General features: G+C 39.8%; 1 protein-coding gene across 1 annotated transcript in view; it reads left to right on the top strand.

Annotated features, from left to right (window-relative positions):
• Positions 1-10614: 10614 nt before the first annotated feature.
• Positions 10615-23226, top strand: part of TSPAN8 (tetraspanin 8) — a 22250-nt gene continuing 9638 nt past the window's right edge. The window contains exons 1-2 of the mRNA XM_018576362.1: positions 10615-10708; positions 17199-17261. Coding sequence (XP_018431864.1) covers positions 10649-10708; positions 17199-17261 — 123 coding nt within the window. The 5' untranslated portion in view covers positions 10615-10648. The remainder of the gene's footprint in view (positions 10709-17198; positions 17262-23226) is intronic.

The following is a 23226-nucleotide window of genomic DNA, read 5'->3' on the forward strand; positions in this document are numbered from 1 at the left end:
GGTGCCGATGGAGGTGGAGGAGGCCAGTGCCCAGCAGTAAGAGGCTCGGGGCTGACAGGCAAGAGGAGTGCAGTGTGCAAAGGAGCGCAGTATGCAGTGAAAGGGACTCAGAGGGGCCCATCTGAGACGCCGCACAGCCCACCATAGGGAGTCTATGGTGGGCTCTGCAGGGTCACTCTCAGGTGGGCTATTTAGGGTCTCAGGTGAGCTCTGCGGGGTCTAGGGTGGGCTCTGAAGTGTCTCAGGTGAGCTCTGCATTGTCACTCTCAGGTGGGCTGTGCAGGGGCTCTATAGTGGGCACTGCAGAGTCTACGGTAGGTTCTGCGGGGTCAATGGTGGGCTCTGCAGGGTCTCAGGTGGGCAGGGTCACTCTCAGGTGGGTTGTGTGGGGTCTCAGGTGGGCTGTTCAGCGCCTCTGTTATGCGCAGGGTCTATGGTGGGCTCTGCAGGATCTCAGGTGAGCACTGTGGGGTCTATAGTGGGCTGTGCAGGATCTCAGGTGGGCTCTGTGGGGTCTAAGGTGGGCTATGTGGGGTCTATGGTGGGCTCTGCAGGGTCTCAGGTGGGTTCTGCAGGGTCTCAGGTGGGCTCTGCAGGGTCTCACTAAGGTGGGCTCTGCAGGGTCTCAGGTGGGCTCTGCAGGGTCTCACTCAGGTGGGCTGTGTAGGGTCTCACTCAGGTGGGCTGTGTAGGGTCTCAGGTGGGCTGTGCAGCATCTCAGGTGAGCTCTGCAGGGTCTATGGTGGGCTCTGTATGGTCACTCTCAGGTGGGCTGTGTGGGGTCTAAGGTGGACTGTGCAGGGTCTCTGGTATGTGCAGGGTCTCAGGTGGGATCTGTAGGGTCTATGGTGTGCTCTGCAGGGTCCCTCTCAGGTGGGCTGTGTGGAGTTTAAGGTGGGCTCTGCAGGGTCCATGGTGGGCGGTGCAGAGTCTAGGGTGGGCTCTGCAGCAGCGAGCGGCAGAGTGATCTGTTCTTTGGCTCTGACGTCAGAGCCAGAAGGAGCAGAACTAAAGAGAAGGAGAAGGCGATGGTGCAGACACGGGAACGTTTTATGGAGGTAGGTACTTTTTTTTTGTCGGTGGGTGGTTTGGGGGCCCTATATAAAATTTTGCTATCGGGCCCTGTGATTTCTAGTTACACCCCTGAACTGAAAAAGAACATTTAATGCTAGATCCATACCTAACCATTGAGGTGCATTGCGGTAACACATGCACGTTAACATGCGTTAATGTCCCTTCATACACTGTGCAGAACACACCCACACAGTACCATACACAGCCATACACCGCACAGAGCTTATACAGTGTACACAGAAAAAAAGCATATCGAGCTTACACAACACACATACTGTAGTATTGTAGATTCATAGCACAGAGCACACATCCATTGCCTGTGGGTCTTAGAATTAGTGGAGAAAACTTTTTAGCACAGCGGCTTGCCATGCACTTGCAGGCATGATTTCTGAGTTGTGTTAACATCACCATATTACTGTGATTATTTTTTGCTGCCTAGATGGCCATGTTAAATACTTAGAGTACTTGGAACACAGCGCTAGAGATAAAGTCAACAAAATATGTGTAAATATTCACAGATTGGGTTGAGTGATCAGTGGATATCAATGTATAAATTATGTGTATTCGAAACAGTCATAAAAAGTAAACGAAAAAGATGGTTTGTATCACTATGTGAACAACATAAAGTGTAGCCTATGGCTAATAGATATAAATGACATTCAAACGTAAGTGAATAATCGTGATGAACTTAGATGACAAAGAATAAATAGTAAAATTGAATAATAATAAATAGATAAAATCAGCTTCGATTAAGTAATAATAGATGATAGTAGATGGATAAAATCAGCTTTGGTTAGTGAATATAATACGGCATTACGACTTCATTGGAAATATATAACACAGTATCAGAAAAAACGTCTCAAAAAGATTACAGTGAATAATCTGTGACAGTTTTTTCAAAAAAGCTGAAACAAAAAAAAGATAGCATTCAGTGATCTATATTTATATTAATCTTGAATTGTTTCTTTAAATAAGTGAAGGCGATGCCAGAGGCAACAATGTTCAATGGGCGATATGAAGAGTAGATCTCAAAAAATAGGCAATGTAAGAGCAGGACAGGGGGGGTTTAGAAGACGGATGATTGTTAGTTCCTATCTCCTTAGTCCGACAGCCCCCTTAGTAATGGGTACTCACCGGGTTACGGTGGATATGCGCAAATATCAGGGTCTTGACGATATGGTATCCGGTCCCGTCCTGCCTTCGAGTATGTTCTTCCCGCGTTAGAATCGGGCAGTAGGAGAGATGTTTTCCGGCTGTAGTGCTGGAGCTGTCTTTCAGGCCCAGGGACCGCTTAGCCTAGGCGTATTACTAACGAACTTTCTCTCCGGAATCAACAGGGTTATGAGGGTTTAAAAGCAGAAAGACCTCTGAGGTAACAATAGTCTCCAGCTGAACTCCGGACACTTCCTCGGCACTTTCTCCTCTTCCTCGGATTTCACACTCAGCTCTCCGCTACAACTTCCAACTCTCCGCAAACTTTACAAACTTTTCTCCCCCGCTCTCCGCCAAGTGTGCCGATCAGAGCTGCTCCTCCCGCGGGTCACCGCTCCTCTGTCATTTCTCCGCCCGCCAGGCCAGGCCAGAAAAGTTTGTAAAGTTTGCGGAGAGTTGGAAGTTGTAGCGGAGAGCTGAGTGTGAAATCCGAGGAAGAGGAGAAAGTGCCGAGGAAGTGTCCGGAGTTCAGCTGGAGACTATTGTTACCGCACAGGATGCCCGGTTGATGACTCATGTGCAGCGTCTTGAATATTTTTCTGAAGTTTTACTTAACCCTTGGCAACCCTCCGCAACAAGTCAGAACTTTTCTTTCGCTGATCATAGGGGTTCTCAATACAGTTTTAGGATTAAACAGTTTGTTCCTAATTTTGTGGTCCCCATTGATGATTTTGAAGACTGCAATAAGGTCCTCCTCTTTTCTAAGGTCTTTCTGCTTTTAAACCCTCATAACCCTGTTGATTCCGGAGAGAAAGTTCGTTAGTAATACGCCTAGGCTAAGCGGTCCCTGGGCCTGAAAGACAGCTCCAGCACTACAGCCGGAAAACATCTCTCCTACTGCCCGATTCTAACGCGGGAAGAACATACTCGAAGGCAGGACGGGACCGGATACCATATCGTCAAGACCCTGATATTTGCGCATATCCACCGTAACCCGGTGAGTACCCATTACTAAGGGGGCTGTCGGACTAAGGAGATAGGAACTAACAATCATCCGTCTTCTAAACCCCCCCTGTCCTGCTCTTACATTGCCTATTTTTTGAGATCTACTCTTCATATCGCCCATTGAACATTGTTGCCTCTGGCATCGCCTTCACTTATTTAAAGAAACAATTCAAGATTAATATAAATATAGATCACTGAATGCTATCTTTTTTTTGTTTCAGCTTTTTTGAAAAAACTGTCACAGATTATTCACTGTAATCTTTTTGAGACGTTTTTTCTGATACTGTGTTATATATTTCCAATGAAGTCGTAATGCCGTATTATATTCACTAACCAAAGCTGATTTTATCCATCTACTATCATCTATTATTACTTAATCTTAATCGAAGCTGATTTTATCTATTTATTATTATTCAATTTTACTATTTATTCTTTGTCATCTAAGTTCATCACGATTATTCACTTACGTTTGAATGTCATTTATATCTATTAGCCATAGGCTACACTTTATGTTGTTCACATAGTGATACAAACCATCTTTTTCGTTTACTTTTTATGACTGTTTCGAATACACATAATTTATACATTGATATCCACTGATCACTCAACCCAATCTGTGAATATTTACACATATTTTGTTGACTTTATCTCTAGCGCTGTGTTCCAAGTACTCTATCTATCTAAAGGCGGTTCACCTCCTTTATTTTCATAGCTGCTTTTTGATACAAGTACAATTTAGCCATATCCAGGAGCGCAGATTTATTTTTCCTATACATGTTAAATACTTATTTGGACATGTGCAAACAAGGGCAGAATGGGACTCTGAGGCCCACCAGAGAAAGTTAGGTCTGGGACCCACCTTACCAACCAGTCAAATTTTTAAACACAACAATAGTGCTCTTCCAACAACATTGCCTTTATTTTTGATACCACGACATCACAGAAAAGGCATAAACTATGCATTGTAATTATTTGCAATCATGCAAATCTATTTAAATGGTTCCATCTGATTTCTACATGGTTGTGTTCAGTGAACAACATCCAAGATGTATGTGGCAGCAAAGAAACAGATGACTGAAAAACTGTACACACACACTGCAATTGGTCAGGCAGGTGTCAATAAGTATGATAAGGATGATGCTAATTTTATGAAACTGAAATTATTATATTACTCAGTCCTCCAGATGTTGATATTTGTTATGTATTCTTTAGAACACAATTCTATTAGATTATTTGATCATTTGTGCACAGTAAACAATATCCAACTGTGACGGACTCTCCTGATACCCTGCCTTGTATCGCCACCAAATGCTGCTTCCATACCTTCGTTCCCCCAGGAACTAGACAGCACTAGTTTGGGGAAAAACAACTAATGACAATAAGAGACAATCCCCCTTCATCAATAAACATGAATCATGCCCAACCGAGAACCAATAGTAACAGATAAAAACAACTTTCAAACCCAAAGTAGTAAACCCATAATGCTCAGGGACAAGTAGACCCTTATCTTATCGGTATCATTGTTAGGGTCTTTGTGCCTGTGATCAGGAAGGTGGAGGAGTCAGGCAGATGACAAAAGTATGCCAACATAGCTCCAGATGCTTCGGGTACATTCCATATGCAACCCCCCCACCCTCCATGATGAGCCCCCACTCACACCTCCCCCAAGTTTCTCTGGGTAATCCTGCTCTGAAGCTCCGGCAGCCATTGTGTCCATCACACCAACCTTCTATAACAGCGAAGAAACAGTTGACAGAAAAATTACATTCACAATAATTGGTCAAGTTAGTTCTGCTAAATATGATAAGGATGATGACCAACGGGAGCTGAGATTATTTTTGGAGAACTTTTCTTCCAAGCTGTTTGTTGTCCGATCAATGACTACATAGAAAACATGAAGTTGAAACCTTTCAAAGGAGTTAGAAAGGAGTTCATCCTGTGACAATTTTCCGACTTTTTCTGTTTCCTGGAGGGCCTTTTCTGATGTAAATGGATATTCATTGTGACATGCACAGTAAGCTCCAGAAATGTATTGCTTACCTTTGTGACAAATGATTCCACCATTGTAGTTAGGTTTGAAAATGTATCCCGGAGCTTTGTAATTTGGTGTTTGGCAATTTGCCATGCCTGTAAAATATCTAATCCACATATTTGCAGATTCTCTGAAACATGACTAGCAATATCAAAGATTTTTGCATAAACAGGAAAAAAATAAGCAAGGTTTCATATGAAGTCCAAGCATGTAGCAGATTTTTGGCCTCACTTTTAGCTTTTCTGTCAAATACAGCAGTGAGTTCCACACAGCACAGTCCATTTCCACACTGAAGTTAACAGCTTCTCTAACATCCTGGCTTATTTGTTTTTTACCATGCTGCCCATAATGGAGATCAAGTGATTGAAGTTGCTTAACAATGTTAGCAGACCACCTCTTCCGCTACTAGACATGTGCGATTCGTTTCGTTACGAATCGAAATTCGTACGAATTTTTCTGAAATTCGTAGATTCGTAAGCATACGAAATCCGAATTGCAGTTTCCGAATTTATATCCGAAATACGAAATTCCGTTAACGAATTTCGGATCCAAATTTCTTTGAAACAGGAACTAATATTACCCCTGTAAATGAGGTTGAACAACATGACAAGATTTTTTTTAAATCCGAAATACGGATCCGCTGCTGCTGAGGGTTGAATTACAATACAGACAGGAAATACGAAATTCCGACGTATTTTCGTTCCATTACGAACATTCGTCATATATTGAAGTTAAAAAGCAAAGTACATTTATATTGGAGTTGATGGTAGTTTTTTTTAAAGTCCGAAATACGAAATTCGGATACGGAATCCGTTAACGGAATTCGTATTTCGTTTTGGTTGACCAATCAGAGGTTCTCTTCTGCTGATGAGAGTTGCATTACAATACAGCCAGGAAATACGAAATTCCGTTGACGTATTTTAGTTCCGTTACGAACATTCGTTATATTGAAGGTAAAAAGCAAAGTACATTTATATTGGAGTTGATGGTAGTTTTTTTTTAAGTCCGAAGTACGAAATTCGGATACGGAATCCGTTAACGGAATTCGTATTTCGGATAAAAAAACAACTACCACATCGACTCCAATATTAACAAAGGTATTTTTGCGTTTTAACTTCATCATAATGAATGTTCGTAAAGTTACGAAAATGTGCCGAAACTAACGAAAATCCGTATTTCGTTCGTTTCGGATACGAATTACGAAATACGAAATAATGGATATTACGAAACGGAGCAAATTTTTTGACGGCGCACAAGTCTATCCGCTACCATTAAGGTAATTTTCCTTTCTTTTACTACTCAGGACCCCAACCACTTCTATATGCTTGTAGAAATTGTTATCATATTTGAAGTAAAACAAGTTTACCATGATTTTGATTAGGGTTGCATAAAGTATAATCAGTTTCATCCTTTCCTTTGTCAGCAAGGTCTAGTTGGCAATGTACATAATTATGTCAACTAGCCACTCCACAATCTTACAGTTTTGACATACTTTCTTCTTTTTGCTTATACCTCAGGTTAACATTAGTTAAAGTTTCTATAATAACACAACGTTTTCTGCAGACATATATGCATTTGTTGCTGCCTAATGTTGTGCAGATCCGTCATCTGCAAAAATTATTTTTTTTTAAACGCAACGCTTTAAAAGCGGTTTAAACTCACCTGTGTCTTTGCAGCGCGCTCCCGTCTGAAAATCTGAAAATTCTCGGGCAGCCGCAAAGCATCCTGGGGCGGGCGCATGCGCAGTTTAGATTTTCGTCCGGGAGACGAGGAGAGACACAAGGTAAGTATATGGACGGCATGCACCCGCATGCAGACACCGTGGGACAGGAAGTGCCAGCAAGGACAGAGGAGTCAACGCTGGATCGGAGACCCGCAACAGCGCTGGAGGGACAGATGAAAACGACAGTAAAGAAGAAGATCGGATTAAGAGACGTCATTTAAGGTAAGTGCTTTAATTAACATTGGGGGAGGGAAAAATATGTTTGACTTTAATGTCGCTTAAAATTCAAAGTGACATTAAACCTTCGCTGTTTTTTTTTCATTTACTTATTTATGGAGGCTATATTTACTATGGAAATATGTTCTTTTATCCTTTATCTTTTTTATTTACTCGTTCTCAAGTGGTATCCAAACCGCAAGCCCCCCCCTATGGGTGCTTTCACAGCTAGCCGACTGCTGTGAAAGGTACCCGTACATGCACAGTCATGGCTGTGCCTTCACCTAGCTGTGTGCATCCATAGAGACACACACAACATGCGGCTGGCCACGCCCCCACCATTGCAGTCACAGCTTGACTGACGGCAGAAGTAGCCCATGGCTTCTCTACCCTCAGTACTCTCCCCTGCAACCAGGACGTTAAAGGAAACCAGTGTATTTTCCTGGTCGCGGCGGAGGAGAGGAGTCGCTGCAGGTAAGTGTGGGGGGGACGGGGTTTTAGGAAAGTGCTGGGTATTTTTTGCCTTAATGCAGAGAATGCCTTTACTACTATTTTCATCTGGAAAAACACATTGCTTGAATTTTGGAGGAGGCAGCAGGATTGCAATCTGCTGAAATATGAGTAGTGTGTGGCACTATCAGCAGCCCTTGTTCGACAAAGGTTGATCTTACATAGTATTTGAGGTTGAATAAAGACATTAGTCCATCAAGTCCAACCTATTAGGATCTCATTCTAGGAGAAATCTTTCATTTGACTTTTGTTGAAGGAGCCCATCCAAAAATTCTTGGCCAAACAGTAACTACAGCCAATGAGCTGTAGTTACTGTTTTGGTATTCTGACAGTGGCACACCTGCCACCTGGGCTATATAACATAGCAGTGGTTCGAGTACAGTCAAGTACAGTCCCATGGCAGAATCCAGGACAGCTGACAGGTATGCAACTTGCACCTTTATCCCTATACTAAACAAAACTAAATACTAGGGATGTCCTGATACTGATACAAGTATCGGTATTGGGACTGATACAGGGCATTTTCATGAGTACTTGCACTTGTGAAAATGCCCCGATACTAAAGGCCGATACCAGCCCTTTAAATTTTCAAACAAGAGCAGTTGCCTGAAGTCCTGCGCTTACTAGGAACCTCAGGCAGCTGTCTTTGATAGTGCCAGTCCGGTCCAAACATCACCCACCTGTTCAGCCCTGGAGAGCCTGGCTCCCACCATCAGAGCCCGGGAGAGTCCGGCACCCACATACAGCCCTGGGTGGCTCTGCATGCAGCCCTGGTGGGCTCTGCATGCAGCCCTGTTGAGACCCAAACGCAGCCCTGGTGAGATCTGCATGCAGCCCTGGTGAGACCCAAATGCAGCCCTAATGAGACCCAAATGCAGCTCTGGTAAGATCTGCACGCAGCCCTGGTGAGACCCAAATGCAGCCCTGGTAAGATCTGCAGGCAACCCTGGTGAGACCCAAATGCAGCTCTGGTGAGATCTGCACACAGACCTGGTAACACCCAAACATTACCATTCTCCATGGCAACCGGTAACAGAGGACTACAAATCTCAGCAATCCATGATTGCTGGTGCCATTCTCCATTGCTGTATAATTATGGATTGATGGGATCTGTAGTGCTCTATTGCTGGTTGCCATTCTCCATTGCTGAATAAGCATGAACTGAGTTACAGTTCATCATAATTATAAATACATACACATACTACAATAAAAAAAAAGAACTCAAGTAAATAATTATTGTCATTTTTAAATGAATGGGCTTGTTGGGGAAACTGTGCTGATCTGCTTTATCTATACACATAAAACATACTGAAGTCTCCCTGTAAATGTGCTCAGTTACAAGTTGCTATTAAGTTACATTCCATTCGATATAAATATGATACACAGTCCTCCCTCCAGTATTAACCCCTCTACAATGAACACAAATGTCTTCTCCGGAGCTTTACTCTGCCTTACTTAGCACAATTATGGACTAAATAAATATTAATTGACTAAATCAAGTTGTTTGTATTAGGAAAGGTGGAGAGGCATTCTGGAGTAAAGTGTTATGCGTCTGATACAGTGGATTATGTGAAATAGTCTGGATATTATATCACAACATTGAACACAAAACAACAGGGCTCTATGCACTGACTGCACACCAGGCCATTTATTCCTGTACTATTGAAATTAAGCCTGCCCCTGAAAATGCCCCTGAAAAAATATCAAAAGTAAAGAATTCTTGTGGTTTTCACCATTTTTGCCATTATGTTAAAGTGGAACCCTTGCTAAAAAAAGTGTTTCTTTTGAATAGGGTAAGGAATGCTTAGAAACCCTGTCAGTTTCTTATTGCTGTTTGTATCCCAGATAAGGTGGCGACCAAGACTTGAAGCAATGTGGGTTTGTAGTGAAAGACACTTAGAGCACTACTAACTCCTTGTTCTTTAGTACTGCCAGGAAGATTACCACCTCTGTCAGTATTTTGTTCACTGTGTCCCCATAGGTTGTATTCCCCTCACTTCCTCTCTCGAAGACAGTGGGCATCTGGATAGGAAGTGATGGGATATCTGCCCTACATGGACACATACAGCAATAAAACCTTGAAAGAGCTTCTAAACCTTCCCATTCTATTTAAACTAAAATGGAATTACACTTCAGTTAAAATGCACCCTATGAAGCCAAGGTATCGTGTTAAAGTTATATTAGAAATAATAAAGAAAATACAAGGAATGTTTTCAAGTAATTTACAATACTCACCAACCCTCCAGAAAAATGTCTACGAAATTGAGTGAGTTCAGAGAAGGGTTACAAAATCCATAAAGGGGATGGAAGGCCTAAATTATGTAAATTGCCTCAAGAAATTAAACTTATTCTCCTTAGAAAAGAGGCGATTAAGAGGGGACCTAATTGCACTTTTCAAAATGATTAATGGGGACCACAATATCAGAAACAAATTGTTTACACCAAAAACTATATTAATGACATAAGGACACAACAAGTCAGTAGTATCTACTAACAGCATTGATAAATTCAAGAAACTTCTAGATAAGGTTCTTAGTTCACTAAATATAGAAGGTTATGGGAACTACTAGAGCCAATTAAATATAGAAAAACACACACACAGACGCACACATACACATAGGTTCAACTGGATGGACCTGAGTCTTTATTCAACCTCACCTACTATGTTACTATGTAACTATGGTGACGAAACTGCAAAAAAACAACAACAATTGCATGATAAATCTGTATGATTCCTACGTAAAATACTTTGACTGTATAAGATAACAGGGAAGAGACATCACTGATAATCTTGTCTAGTAATATTTTTTTAGTAAGTTAATGGAAGCCAGGTTAATATTTAGCTCAGCGCTATATTTGAGTGTGCACCTTTTAACGGCACATTTATTTAGTCTGGTTCAGTCTCACTTAGACACAGCTCGAATACAAGCTAGAAAATGGCAGGGGCGAATAAGTGCCTCAAGTACTCTATGTTTGCATTCAACTTCTTATTCTGGGTGAGTTCTAAATTACAGTAATTATTGTTGCTAATTATCTATTCAGATGAGCTTAATTAATAAAATACAGAGATCGAAAATACAAGCGCTTTTCTGCAATTGCTTTCATTGGATTTCTTATTTGTCAAACCTCTTGCTTTTTTAAAATGTTTTTAATGTATTGTATGCTAAAACTTTTACACCTTTTTTTCTACTAATATATATCTATATATACAGATATATAGATATATATATCTGTATATATCTATATATATATAATCTATATATATAGATATGTATATCTATATATATGTAAATATTATTTCATAGTGTCATATTGTTGATTTTCTGCATTAAATGGTAACAGCTACTGCGGTTGCGTGCTTTATTTTTTTAAGTTCACTATAGCCACAGCAGATTCAGAGAAGTTGCATTAACCATAGTATTTTTGTGACAGCAGCAGAGTGTTGTACTATTAGCTATTAGTCATTGTATATTTACTAATCCTTGCAGTCATACGTTTCAAATTTGCTAAAGTTTCTATAGGCAAGTATTAATCATTGTTGTGTTACAAATGGCTCAGAATTGCAAGTTATTCCTCACAACAATTATGAAAATGTATGAAATGATTTCTAGACTGAGGGCCCTTTCACATTTCTATTGCATGGATTTATGTGCATTTTCATGCAGATTTTTTCATACGTTATGCAAAGTGAGGGAGAAACATTCAGGAAAAGGATTTTCTTTGGTGCAGATGCATGTAAAATGTACAAAACTGCATGGTGCATACATTTTTGTTTGGTTGCTTTACATTTCAATGGGACAGTTAAAGCAATCAGATAAAAATGTTACATATCTTGTGTTTTAATACACACTGCAGGGCCTAGAATTAAAAGCCACCAGAGTAAGATTTAATTGTAAATGTATTTTCATGCAGTAAAATGTATATGTCTTCCAACAGGAAAATTGACAAGTGTTAATGGACCCAAATATACTGTGAATAATAAGCTAGGAACATAATTAACTGAAAATTATTCTTAATGATACAAATTTGTTAGAATAGACTAAAGTAATCATAATTTAATGCACCACATACTGAGGCTGACTCTCCTTGTCAGTGTGTGTGGGAGTTCCAAGTACAGGCAAAGGGTGCTTATCTGGACATAGGGGTGTAACAAAGGAAAGTCATTTATTTGCAAAAATAAACAAAAGGTGCGAACCTACCTTTATATTTAACAGTCCAGTGCTAATAAATTATTATCAGGGGACTTTGCTCTTGACAGAAGAAAGAAATGTACAGGGTTATTCAGAATAGGGTGAAGAGTTTAGAGAAGGCGGGAGAAGTGAACAATCTAGGACAACATAGCTGATTTGGAAACATTCTCCAATTCAGCTCACTTTCCAGTTCAGCTATTTTGGCCTAGATTGTTCACTTCTCCTGCCTTCTCCAGACTCTTCACCCCTTTGTGAATAATTCAGTTAGTTATACCTGAGCTATATTATGGGGTCTATTCACAAAGTTGCCAAAGGATCTAGCAGTAGATTCAGCTGATCCTTCGGCTAGCTATGGCCCCAGGATCCCTTCGGTTCAGTGGAACCGAAGGGCTGCTGTACGGGCTATTCACTATAGCCCAAACAGCTCCTGAAGTTGGCTGAGCGGCTCAGTCGAGCCGAAGGCATATGCCTCGGCTTGACTGACCAAAGCAGGCCGAAGTTCTCCATCAGGTCCCCTTCTAGTGATTGATAGCAGCAGAGGGTGGGTGCAATAGCTAGCTTGCTATTGGATATTGCAAATGGAAATAGCCAATAGGAATCTAGCTATGCATTCCTATGCTGACTTTTTTTTTATTCTGATGGCAGCAGCTGCTATTGCTTCCTGTGCTATCTGCCATCATTTCAATAGTTTTCTATTTTTTTTCTACTTTTTTTAACTGTTTTTCTATTCTGCTCGGTACCACAGAGGTACCGAGCAGAATAGCCGAGCAGAATGCCGCTCAGCGGCATTCGGCTATTCACTCACTGCTGTTCGGCATCTATGAGAATAGGCCGAACAGCAGCAAGTAGCCTGCCGGAGGTTCGGCTCAGCCGATCCAGATGTTGGATCGGCTGAGTCAAACTCCTTCTGCACTTCGGGTTGGCCGATGTACGGCTGATTCAAGGTAACCTCCAAGTGCTAAGAGATACTTAACATTTCAATGGATAATCGATGTTGTATACCCATGTGCACAGAATAGGTTGATACTCTTGGAAAGCCACTATTTTCTCAGCAATTATATTGGTCGCCCTAGTTTTAGTCGTCTAACAAAGGATTTCTTACTAACAGAAACTCCTAAAGACCATCAGATAAATTCAAACATATAATAGCTAAGTTGCAACTTAATATACTATATGAAATAAGATATATACAGTACTGTGAAAAAGTTTTACACAGGTGTGAAAAATGCTGCAAAGTAAGAATGCTTTCAGAACTATATATTTTTATTGTTTATTTTTTATCAATTTACAACATGCAAAGTGAGTGAACAGAAGAATAATCTAAATCAAATCAGTATTTGGTGTGACTACCCTTTGGCTTCAAACTAGCATCCATTCTTACATTTGCACAATGTCATGGATTTCGTAGGATTAGAGTCAGGTGTACGATTAACCACAAACTGTTGTTCATTCTATTCTCACCAATGACTCATGCACACAGAAATAAGGGGTTGAGCTAGAATATTATATTTACTTGAATCAGAAAAAAATGCAATTACATATGTGGTGTACAATGGGTACAATGGCAGTGTAGTTAATTTACTAAAGGAGTGTTTACTATAGGATGTTCATGTCAGGGGAATCGAAGTAAACAGAGGTAAACCTCCTTTTGTAAATCAATCACAGTGTTTTAGGTATGAAACACAAATACATTTAAATATGGGTCATGTTCAGTCCATTGATGGAATTGTTTTAGTATACTATAGCCACACATTTGTGAACATCTTCGTATATGGCCAAAAGTATGTCTACACTCCTCCAAAAGATTGCATTCAGATGTTTCTAGTGAAGGGTGATGTCAATGCTACAACATACAAAGACAATTGTGATCTTCATACTTTGTAGCAACAGTTTAGGGAAGTCTCTTGTCTGTTCAAGCATGATCATGGCCCTGTGCACAAAGCCAAGTTCATAAAGACATGGTTTAATGAGTTTGGTGTGAAAACATTTAAATGACTTGCGCAGAGCCCCGTCCTCAACTCTGTTGAATACTTTTGTCATGAATTGGAATGCTGATTGCAAGTCAGGTCTACTCATTCAATATCAGTGTCTGAATTTACAAATGCTTTCGGATGAATGGGGATGGATGTTCACTGTCATTCTCCAAAATATTGACATGGCTTCCCTGGAAAGTAGCCCCTACTTGTTATAGTTGCAAAGGGTGGCAAATCCACAATTCAAACTGCAAGAAGCAATTTTTAATTTTTTAATGAAAATGTTCATGCTATGTGAATGGGAACATGTAACAAATATAAAATAGGCCTTATACCAATGTGGCTGCAAAAGTGGAAGTACACTTTTAACCACAGGAACTAAGCTTAAATTCATTAATTAATTGTAGAAAATCTAATAAATGTGACCATCATCAGTTCAGGCACTCTGTGCCTCTACTTAACTATCACCTCAGTTGTAATGAATTTGTAGGGACAGTAGAGTCAGTTTAAAAGGCCTTTCAAAATGTCCTGTCCAGCAACATGGATAGTGAAAACAATAAACATATAATGCGTAAAATTTATTTTAAATGTGCTATTCGCAGGCCTCTACAACATAAAGGTGTAGTGTTTAGGCACTTAAACACAGATATTCTATTTCACTATTTATGTTTACAGTAGAGTTAATTTTAAACTAAAGTGCAAACCTTGGTATCATTTATGCCCAGAGTAATTTATATGAGCCTTGGTAACCATGCAACCAAATAAGCATAATCAAACACATTCTTATGTGTAAAGTAAGACAACATATTTTCTGAAACAATAAAAGAGACGTAGGCAACAGAACTTACATATTTGTTGTAGCAATGGTTTGCAAGCATAACAATACTTGCTTAGCTACATACCTAAAGAGCATGTCAAGCCAAAACATTTTGCTAGTTTTTGGGGAAGAGTTACAAGTCCTGTCAGGCGTTTACTGTTAAAATTAAAGGAGAACTATGAGGTGAGTGATTTTCCTCATAGTTAGAGCCGACGTGTGACAAGGAAACTGTCACATGTCGGCTCTATTGATCAGGAAGTGAGCAAACACAAACCATCGCTCACTCACTTTCTGATCATCTCCCTGCCATCTCCGATCCTCCAGCGCTAAGTGGAGGAACGAACAGAGAGGGGCAGGCACAGCTGGCTCTGCCTCTAGATAGGCGGAGCCAGCTGTCACTCACACAGCTGGGTGGATCTCGACATTATTGCCAGGATCTGTGCTGGCTGCGGCGCTCTCAGTATATAGCGAGCTGTAGCCTGCTATATACTGAGCTTTACTGAGCTTTTACATATACTAATGTCCTCCCATGACCCTTAAGGGAACTAAGGGATAACACGTTTACCCCTTAGTTCTCTTTTAAATAAATAAGGCACCATTGAATCTAAATTCAAAATTGGAAATATTCCCCTATCATCTCAATTTACATTAACATCATTAAATAAAGACATCCTGGATATCTGCAAAATAGTGAAAATCACATCAATTACATAAATATAGCAATCGTTACTGATTATAAATTAAACACAAGTATATGACATCCACCTACAGGAGCCACACTTACCAGAGGGACTGTCAACTAGATTATTGGTAGGTCAGAAATCGCATGTTTGTAAGCAAAGGACTATTCAAAATCCTCTGCCGATATCTGTATAATATTCAAGCCTCACCAGGTAAAGAAGCATTAATCCTCGGATATTTGAGAGCAGAGCAGAGCAGAAACTTGTATAGTGTAATACCACTATATTCAACTAATAAAAAATTACATATAAAATCACTCACATTGCCTAAGTGCATATGTTGCACTATACAAATAAATGGCTGCCCAGTGTGTTAAGTTCTTTACAGTCCCTCAGCGCTTATCCTGTAGAGCGCCAGCAGCCTCAAGCAAACAAGCATTATGTCGTTAGTTAGTCCTGCCCAACTCATTTCATCATTATGATGTCTTCAGGAGCAAGGAAGCAATAGACCCATCACGGTCTATACAGACTTTATTATAACCAATATCCTATCTGTTCTTATATAATACAAATGGCAGCCAGCACCATCTAGTGATACACTTAGAGATCAATAGGCACCATCTACTGACCAGCAAATAATCCCTACATCCTATAAATAAATATAAAAACAATCAAATAACATCAAATGGTTAAGCCCAAATTTATCCATGACAATCAGCTTCTATCTTTCATTTTCACAGCTTAACTGAACAAACCGAAGAGAGAAGCTGATTAAGATCCCTAAACTCATATATTTATAATATAAAGATTACATAAAAAATACTAATAAAACAAAATATATCAACCCCAATGTTAAGACCTTTAGGACAAAACATATCTAATTGATAAATCCAGTAAGTTTCATTTTCTTAAATGCTTTCTTTTCATAATTGCAACCTCTCCAATTTTATACACTCTATGGGGTCTATTCACAAAGCTGCGAGGGCAGCCGAGTGAATGACCGATCAGAAGTGAAGTGAGCCGAACACTGTTCGGCTAATGTGTACCACAGAATGTAAGCCCAGCAGGGTTCATACTATGACATTGTTTAATATGTAGGGAGAGACTGAGTGCTTTTAATGCTTTTTAAAATAGTTAACATGTTCTCCTAACCTAACCTTCAGTTGTCTAGTTGTACAACCCACATACTGGAGTCCACAATGGCACTGCAGTAAATAAGTAACTTGGGTTGTACCATATAAACGTATTTCATTTTTAATCAGTAATGATTGCTATATTTATGTGAATGTTTTGATTTTCTCTATTTTGTAGATATTTATGAAATCTCTATTTAATGGTGTTCAAGTAGATTGAGATGATAGGGGAAGATTCCTAATTTTTTGTTTAGATAGATTTATAGCTGCCTTATCTATTTTATTTTATTGATATTATCTGCATACTTAGGTTATATTTCGGGATTGTGCAATGTGGGAATTTTAGTTTTATAGGCCTTTACTGTTATACAGGGTTCTGTTAGAGAGGTTTAACCTCATTTCCTGTCCTGCTCACAACATTTTAGTAGATGGGGAAATGAGGGTGACTCTCCAACAGCAGCACCAACAGAAATAAAAATGGTTTTCTTTAGTACAGTAGGTCAGAGTTAGAATCCCTGTTAGAATTTATGTCAGTCTGTCTCTGACTGCAGGTGTGCTATACCCATTAGAACCATGTACTTTATTGCTTCTCCTAGTATTTTTGGCCTGATTTTCAATTAATACACTAAAACTGAAATTATGGTATATAGTACGCGTTGACGTGTTTTATAAATGCTTTTTGTTACTTTGCAGTTATGCGGCTGCGTCATTTTGGGTGTGTCCATATATCTGCGTGTTAGTAAAGATGCTCAACAGGTAAGTCTTATCACTGCCTGCAGGAGTTTACTCCATAATAGGTTTATTGTTTGTTGGTTATCCAAGGGATAGTGTACAAAAAGTGTACAAATAGACCAATTAACTATGCAAAACCAAACTAGTTAATTAACTGATAAATAAGAAATTCACATATTTGTAGTATATATGCAATTTTTTTAGAAAAAAGTGTGAAAGAAAAATATATATAGAAGTACCTTATGGTTGTGTAAATCAAACTTAAAGTCTGAACTATATCTCTCCAATCAGCCGCACAAAACCAAGGTCCATAAAAAAACAACTTTATTGTTGTAAATTCAATGCAAAGTTCAAAAAAAGTCTGAACTAACCATAGCCCTGAGGGTGGCTCTGTAATCTAGGCCAAAATGCAACATATTGTAAAAAAAATCTTACATCATGGGAATAAATGCAAAACAATGAAAACAATGGCAGGTGTGATACTCTTACATAGAGTAAGCAGGAAGTGCCAGTATACCTGTTTTGCAATCCCAAGCTGCAGCTAACAAAGCCAGTAGTTCACTATCTTGTATTAACAGAGGGATTTATTCACTTCCTGATTACAATCTGCCTAAGCATGCCAGATATATCTTAAGATATTGGATGAAAGTGACTAGTTCCCGAACAGCTGTGGCCTCTTAGCCTATACGAAGCAATGATAGGTTGACAGCAGTCACAGCAGTCCACCCGTGTTCGGATGTATTCACACATGCAGTGATGTCCTGCGGTTAGAGATCCAGGGGCGATGCAAGGTGTTTGAGGCATTATTGTACAGGAGCTTGGGGCTGGCTAATCACTGCCATATGTGAATCAATAATGATATTATTTTTAATTTAGAACTGCTATGTCTCTTTTCAGTTCCATTTTGTACATTTGCATCCTGCAAGCAGATACAATTATAGTGTGTCTAAACCCAAAAACAAAAATATATTGGAGCTTACCAGTCCTTAAAGCGGAACTGTACCCTTCTGCCCTTCACAGCCAAGGAAGGTGCCATCTTAGTCTCCATTTGGATTGCAGTTGCCACGATGCTGCACATGTGATCAGCTATGACACCAGCCATTTGAGGGCTTGAACGTTCAATTGAGAGCTGAAATAAGCACAATGGCAACATTGACAGTTGGACTGTCTTAAAAGTAACAATATTGGGAGACATTAAACTGGGTTGGAATCAACATTCAAACTCAGGAGCAGTTTGGAGAACATCCCACTGTTAGGCCTAGTTCACCTAGGTGAACCTAGGTGACAGCGTTTTTGCTGCACATTGTGCGCGTTTTGCACGTTTAATGCACATACAGCAAAATTTGTAAACAGATTGTAGTTCATTGATGTTAATGAACAAAAGCGCATAAAACGTGCAAAAACACTGCAAACGCGCATTTTCAAGCGTTTCATATTGAGTCTATGGAGCCAAAACAAGCTTCAATATGCCCCCAAAAAAGCTCCTGTACTTTTTCCAACGACAGGCTTTTCTTAGGAGTATTGCCAGTAGTTGCAGGAAGATTATGTAAACAGATTTGCTCATAAGTGGGTGCTAAAGAGGAACTGCAGTGTCAAACATACTGTCAAGCCATGCACTGCCAACTGGATGAGGAAGGGTTAGAAACCCTAAAACCCGCAAACTGAACCTAAGTACATTCCGATAAACAGTACCAGGGATCTGTCATTTTGTAGCGGTAGTGCTAGCACTGCAAATGACAGGCTTCTAGCAGTAAACTGGCCAAATACGCCAAACTGCAAACAGGCTGGATTTGGTTCAACTGACATTCAACCGGACCCAGAAGTTCGTCCCTAGGCTTAACAACTCACTTTACAGCAAAACCAGTAAAAAGTGAGTCTTTGGGGTTGATTTACTTAAGGCAAATAGACTGCTCACTTTACACAATAATTTTCCCTTAGATTAATGAATGTGGTGAAAACTCACTTTACAAAGAATACGCAATCACAGGCAAGGAAATAAAAAAAACAACTATATTTTTGCTAGCACATGATTGAATGATGATGGAAGTCGGCAGAGCTACACCCTATTCACTATACTAAAGAAAAATTCTCCAGCAAAGTGAACAGCCTATTTGCTTTTAGTAAATCATCTCCTTGGTGATTCTGTTCTGCTATATTGTATTTTACTACATGGGACTGAAACTGTCAACTCACAGTAAATCTTTCCTATCAACTCTACAATTTAATGTACTGATTACAACACGTTGCCTTCTCAACTTCCTGAATGGTACAGAGGTTATCTTACTGTATTATCAGTGTAAAGCTTTTATAGGTTTTATCATCCTGCCCAACCCACATATTTGCCATATTTGTGTCATAGTCATAAAGAAAAGTTCACAAGTGAAAAACACATTATATATTGCTCCAAATTTGTGAAATATATTGAAGAAAAATCAGTGTTTTTCTGTGCTAAGATATAGAACAAGAAGAGGGAGCTGCTGAAAACAAGAATTTCATCACTTAATAAAATAAGTGTGAGGTTTACTAATTTAATAAAAGAGTTTAGTGTTTACTTGGTGTACTGATCTCATCCAGAAATCTTAATTTTTGTTTATCGTGTAAATGGCTTCAACTCTATTTACAGAAGTTGTTCCTTTTAGTTACCATACCCCACCTTTAGAAATCAAGAAGTAGGCAGGGTCTGCAAGAAGTTAATGGTATGAGTTTCGATATAGATGTTGAGTTGAGAGAACTCTGCAGTGATGATTATTACAATTCTTGCATTGTTTGTATCTGACTAATGATTTTCTCAGCAAAAAGAGCAGTTCAATTTTCTAGTTATAGTTATGGTTAAGTGCACATGTTAAGTGTTCGACTATTAGTTAAGGTTAATTTAGCCATAGATTTTTCTAATTTAGCATACAGGCTGAACAAGAGAAATCTAATAGATTCCTCCATCCACACTGTTTAGTACCAGTTTAATATCCACCTGCCCACTATTGTATTCAGACAGCTGGCATCTGAACATTGGTTGCATCTAATTAGATGCAGTTGTTGTCTGGCCGATAATTTTCCAAATTTTAAATCATAGTTTGTTGAATCAGCCGTACCAGCCTGAAGTGAATAACCAAACAGCGTTCGGCTCACTTCACTTCAGGTCGGTCTTTCACTCGGCTGCCAACGGCAGCTTAGTGAAAAGACCCCTAAGATAATATATATTTAAGGACAGCAGCAACAAAAAAATATGTTATGATTCGTAATGTGCAGACTGGAAAACTGGGCTATCCCAAAGTGTGCAGACATTTTTTACTACTAGGCAAACTAGTCCACTCTATCATCTAGTAAATGAGAGCTTTGGACCCTTTCATATGTTTACATTAGATGGGAAACAGAGTACTGTCAGCAAGTTAGCAGATCCCACTGTACAGATCCCACTGTAAGAGGGCCACCCACACCTCAAATTGTGGCTGAATCGGAAGCAATTGCCTGAAATTTTAGCTAGGTATAGCTACCTTTAGGGTGAGGCTAACAATTATGTGATGGTCAGGTTAAGTATTACATTTCAGGGTTGAAGTTTAAAAATGTTTCCCTGCCGGTTGTGATTTTAAAATCCAATTATTTCTATACTGCTTTTTAGTGTTTGACTTAATAAGGAAATCTAGTACATCGCAGGGAGAGGAACAACAAATTACAGTGGGATCTGCTAACTTGCTGACAGTACTCTGTTTCCCATCTAATGTAAACATATGAAAGGGTCCAAAGCTCTCATTTACTAGATGATAGAGTGGACTAGTTTGCCTAGTAGTAAAAAATGTCTGCACACTTTGGGATAGCCCAGTTTTCCAGTCTGCACATTACGAATCATAACATATTTTTTGTTGCTGCTGTCCTTAAATATATATTATCTTAGGGGTCTTTTCACTAAGCTGCCGTTGGCAGCCGAGTGAAAGACCGACCTGAAGTGAAGTGAGCCGAACGCTGTTTGGTTATTCACTTCAGGCTGGTACGGCTATACATTGGGTGGCTCCACGTGGCTTCGGGTCGGCCGAACACTTAGAACTACTGTTATGACTTATTTGAATTAATTGGTTAAACAAGTCAAAAAATGCCCAAGAAGTGGGTATATCAGTGTTAGATCTCAAATCCAAAAATGTGCCTATTTGTTAATAACCCGTGCAGAAAAATGCAATTAATGATGAAAAAGCTGCTGAGTAACATCTATTTAATGTTATTTTGTTCACATGATTTTTGTGATAAGATTTACAGATTTACAGAAACTTTTGTTTGGTAAGTTTTGTCCATGTGATTTTGCGAGGAACTTTAAACTACTTCAACCTAATTTCCAAATAATGGAATAGCAGCCTCTAATATTGATTCTGGTTTTCCAAATTGCCAATAAGTACATTTTTTCAGAAATATTTCAGAACAATATAATAGTTTTTATTATTTTTTTTTTAAACATTAAACATTTTTATTTATGTACAGGTGAAACTCGAATAATTAGAATATCGTGCAAAGTTCACTTATTTCACTAATGCAACTTAAAAGGTGAAACTAATATATGAGATAGACTCATTACATGCAAAGCAAGATAGTTCAAGCCGTGATTTGTCATAATTGTGATGATTATGGCTTACAGCTCATGAAAACCCCGAGAACCCCAAATCCACAACCTCAAAAAAGTAGATTATTACATGCAATCAATAAAACAAGGATTGTACATAGAACAATATCGGACCTCTGAAAAGTACAAGCATGCATATGTACTCAGTACTTGGTTTGGGCACCTTTTGCAGCACTTACTGCAATTACTTTTGCACGATATTCTAATTATTCGAGTTTCACCTGTATTTACTCAAGTAGGGTTTCAAATGAAAACAAGTTATTGAATCAGAACCTTTGATTTATTTTAATAATTAGGGATGCACCGATATATCGGCTGCTGAAACATATCAGCCGAAAATGGCACTTTTTCATAATGCCGAAAGTGCCATTTTCTGGGCGATATAGCGGTGCATCCTATTCTCTCCTCCCAGCTGGGCGCTGCTCTGTGTCCAGGCGGGGAGAAGAGAAACTGTGACTGGCGGCCGAGCGCTGCAGGAGGAGAGTGCCGTAAGCAGCCGGCGTCTCTCCTCCCACACCGCTCAGTCTCCTATCACAGATCGGCAAAACGATGTGTGGGCGGAGACAGCCAGCGCTGTCACAGCAGGCTGAGCTCCTATCGCTCAGCGTCCTGTGACAGCATGTCAGGAAGGAGAGCGACAAAAAGGAAGACGTCACCAGATAACAACGATACTAACAGCAATTAGATGCTCATTTATTGACAGATGCTGTCTCTCAATGCATCTGTCAAAAAATGAGCATCTAACTGCTGTTATTATCGTTGTTGGAGTGCTGGTGACGTCTTCCCTTTTGTCAATATGTGGAGGCGCCATCCGCAGTCATTTCGAGCACCCGTCTTTTTGTGGGGAGTCCCGGTAAGGAGTGCGGCAAGTTTTTTTTTTCTTTTCTTTTTGAAATATGGAATGCTTCACGAATTTGCGTGTCATCCTTGCGCAGGGGCCATGCTAATCTTCTCTGTATCGTTCCAATTTTAGTATATGTGCTGCCGAAGCAAGCACGAGTGCGGCAAGTTTTCTTTTCTCTTATTCAAGGAAGGAGAGCGAGGTACAAGCACTCAGCGATCAGTTTACTGTATTCCCAATTATGAATGAATGGGAAGTGATCTACATCACCTACTGTTCATTCATGATTGTGGTTATAGTAAATGTACTCTGTTCTTATGTTATGAATGAACAGGAACACTCATAGAGGATTCCAGAAAAAGAGATTGAGGACTCTGGGGTCTATTCAAGAAGCTGTAGGTTCGGCTGATCCTTCGGCTAGCTTCGGCCCCAGGACCCCTCAGGTTCAGTAGAACTGAAGGGGTGCTGTACGAGCTATTCACAATAGCCCGTACAGCTCCCGATCATGGCCGAGCGGCTCAGCCGAGCCGATCGCATATGCATCG

The sequence above is a fragment of the Nanorana parkeri genome, unplaced genomic scaffold, assembly GCF_000935625.1.
Source record: "Nanorana parkeri isolate BGI_ZX_2015 unplaced genomic scaffold, ASM93562v1 scaffold65, whole genome shotgun sequence".
NCBI lineage: Eukaryota > Metazoa > Chordata > Amphibia > Anura > Dicroglossidae > Nanorana > Nanorana parkeri.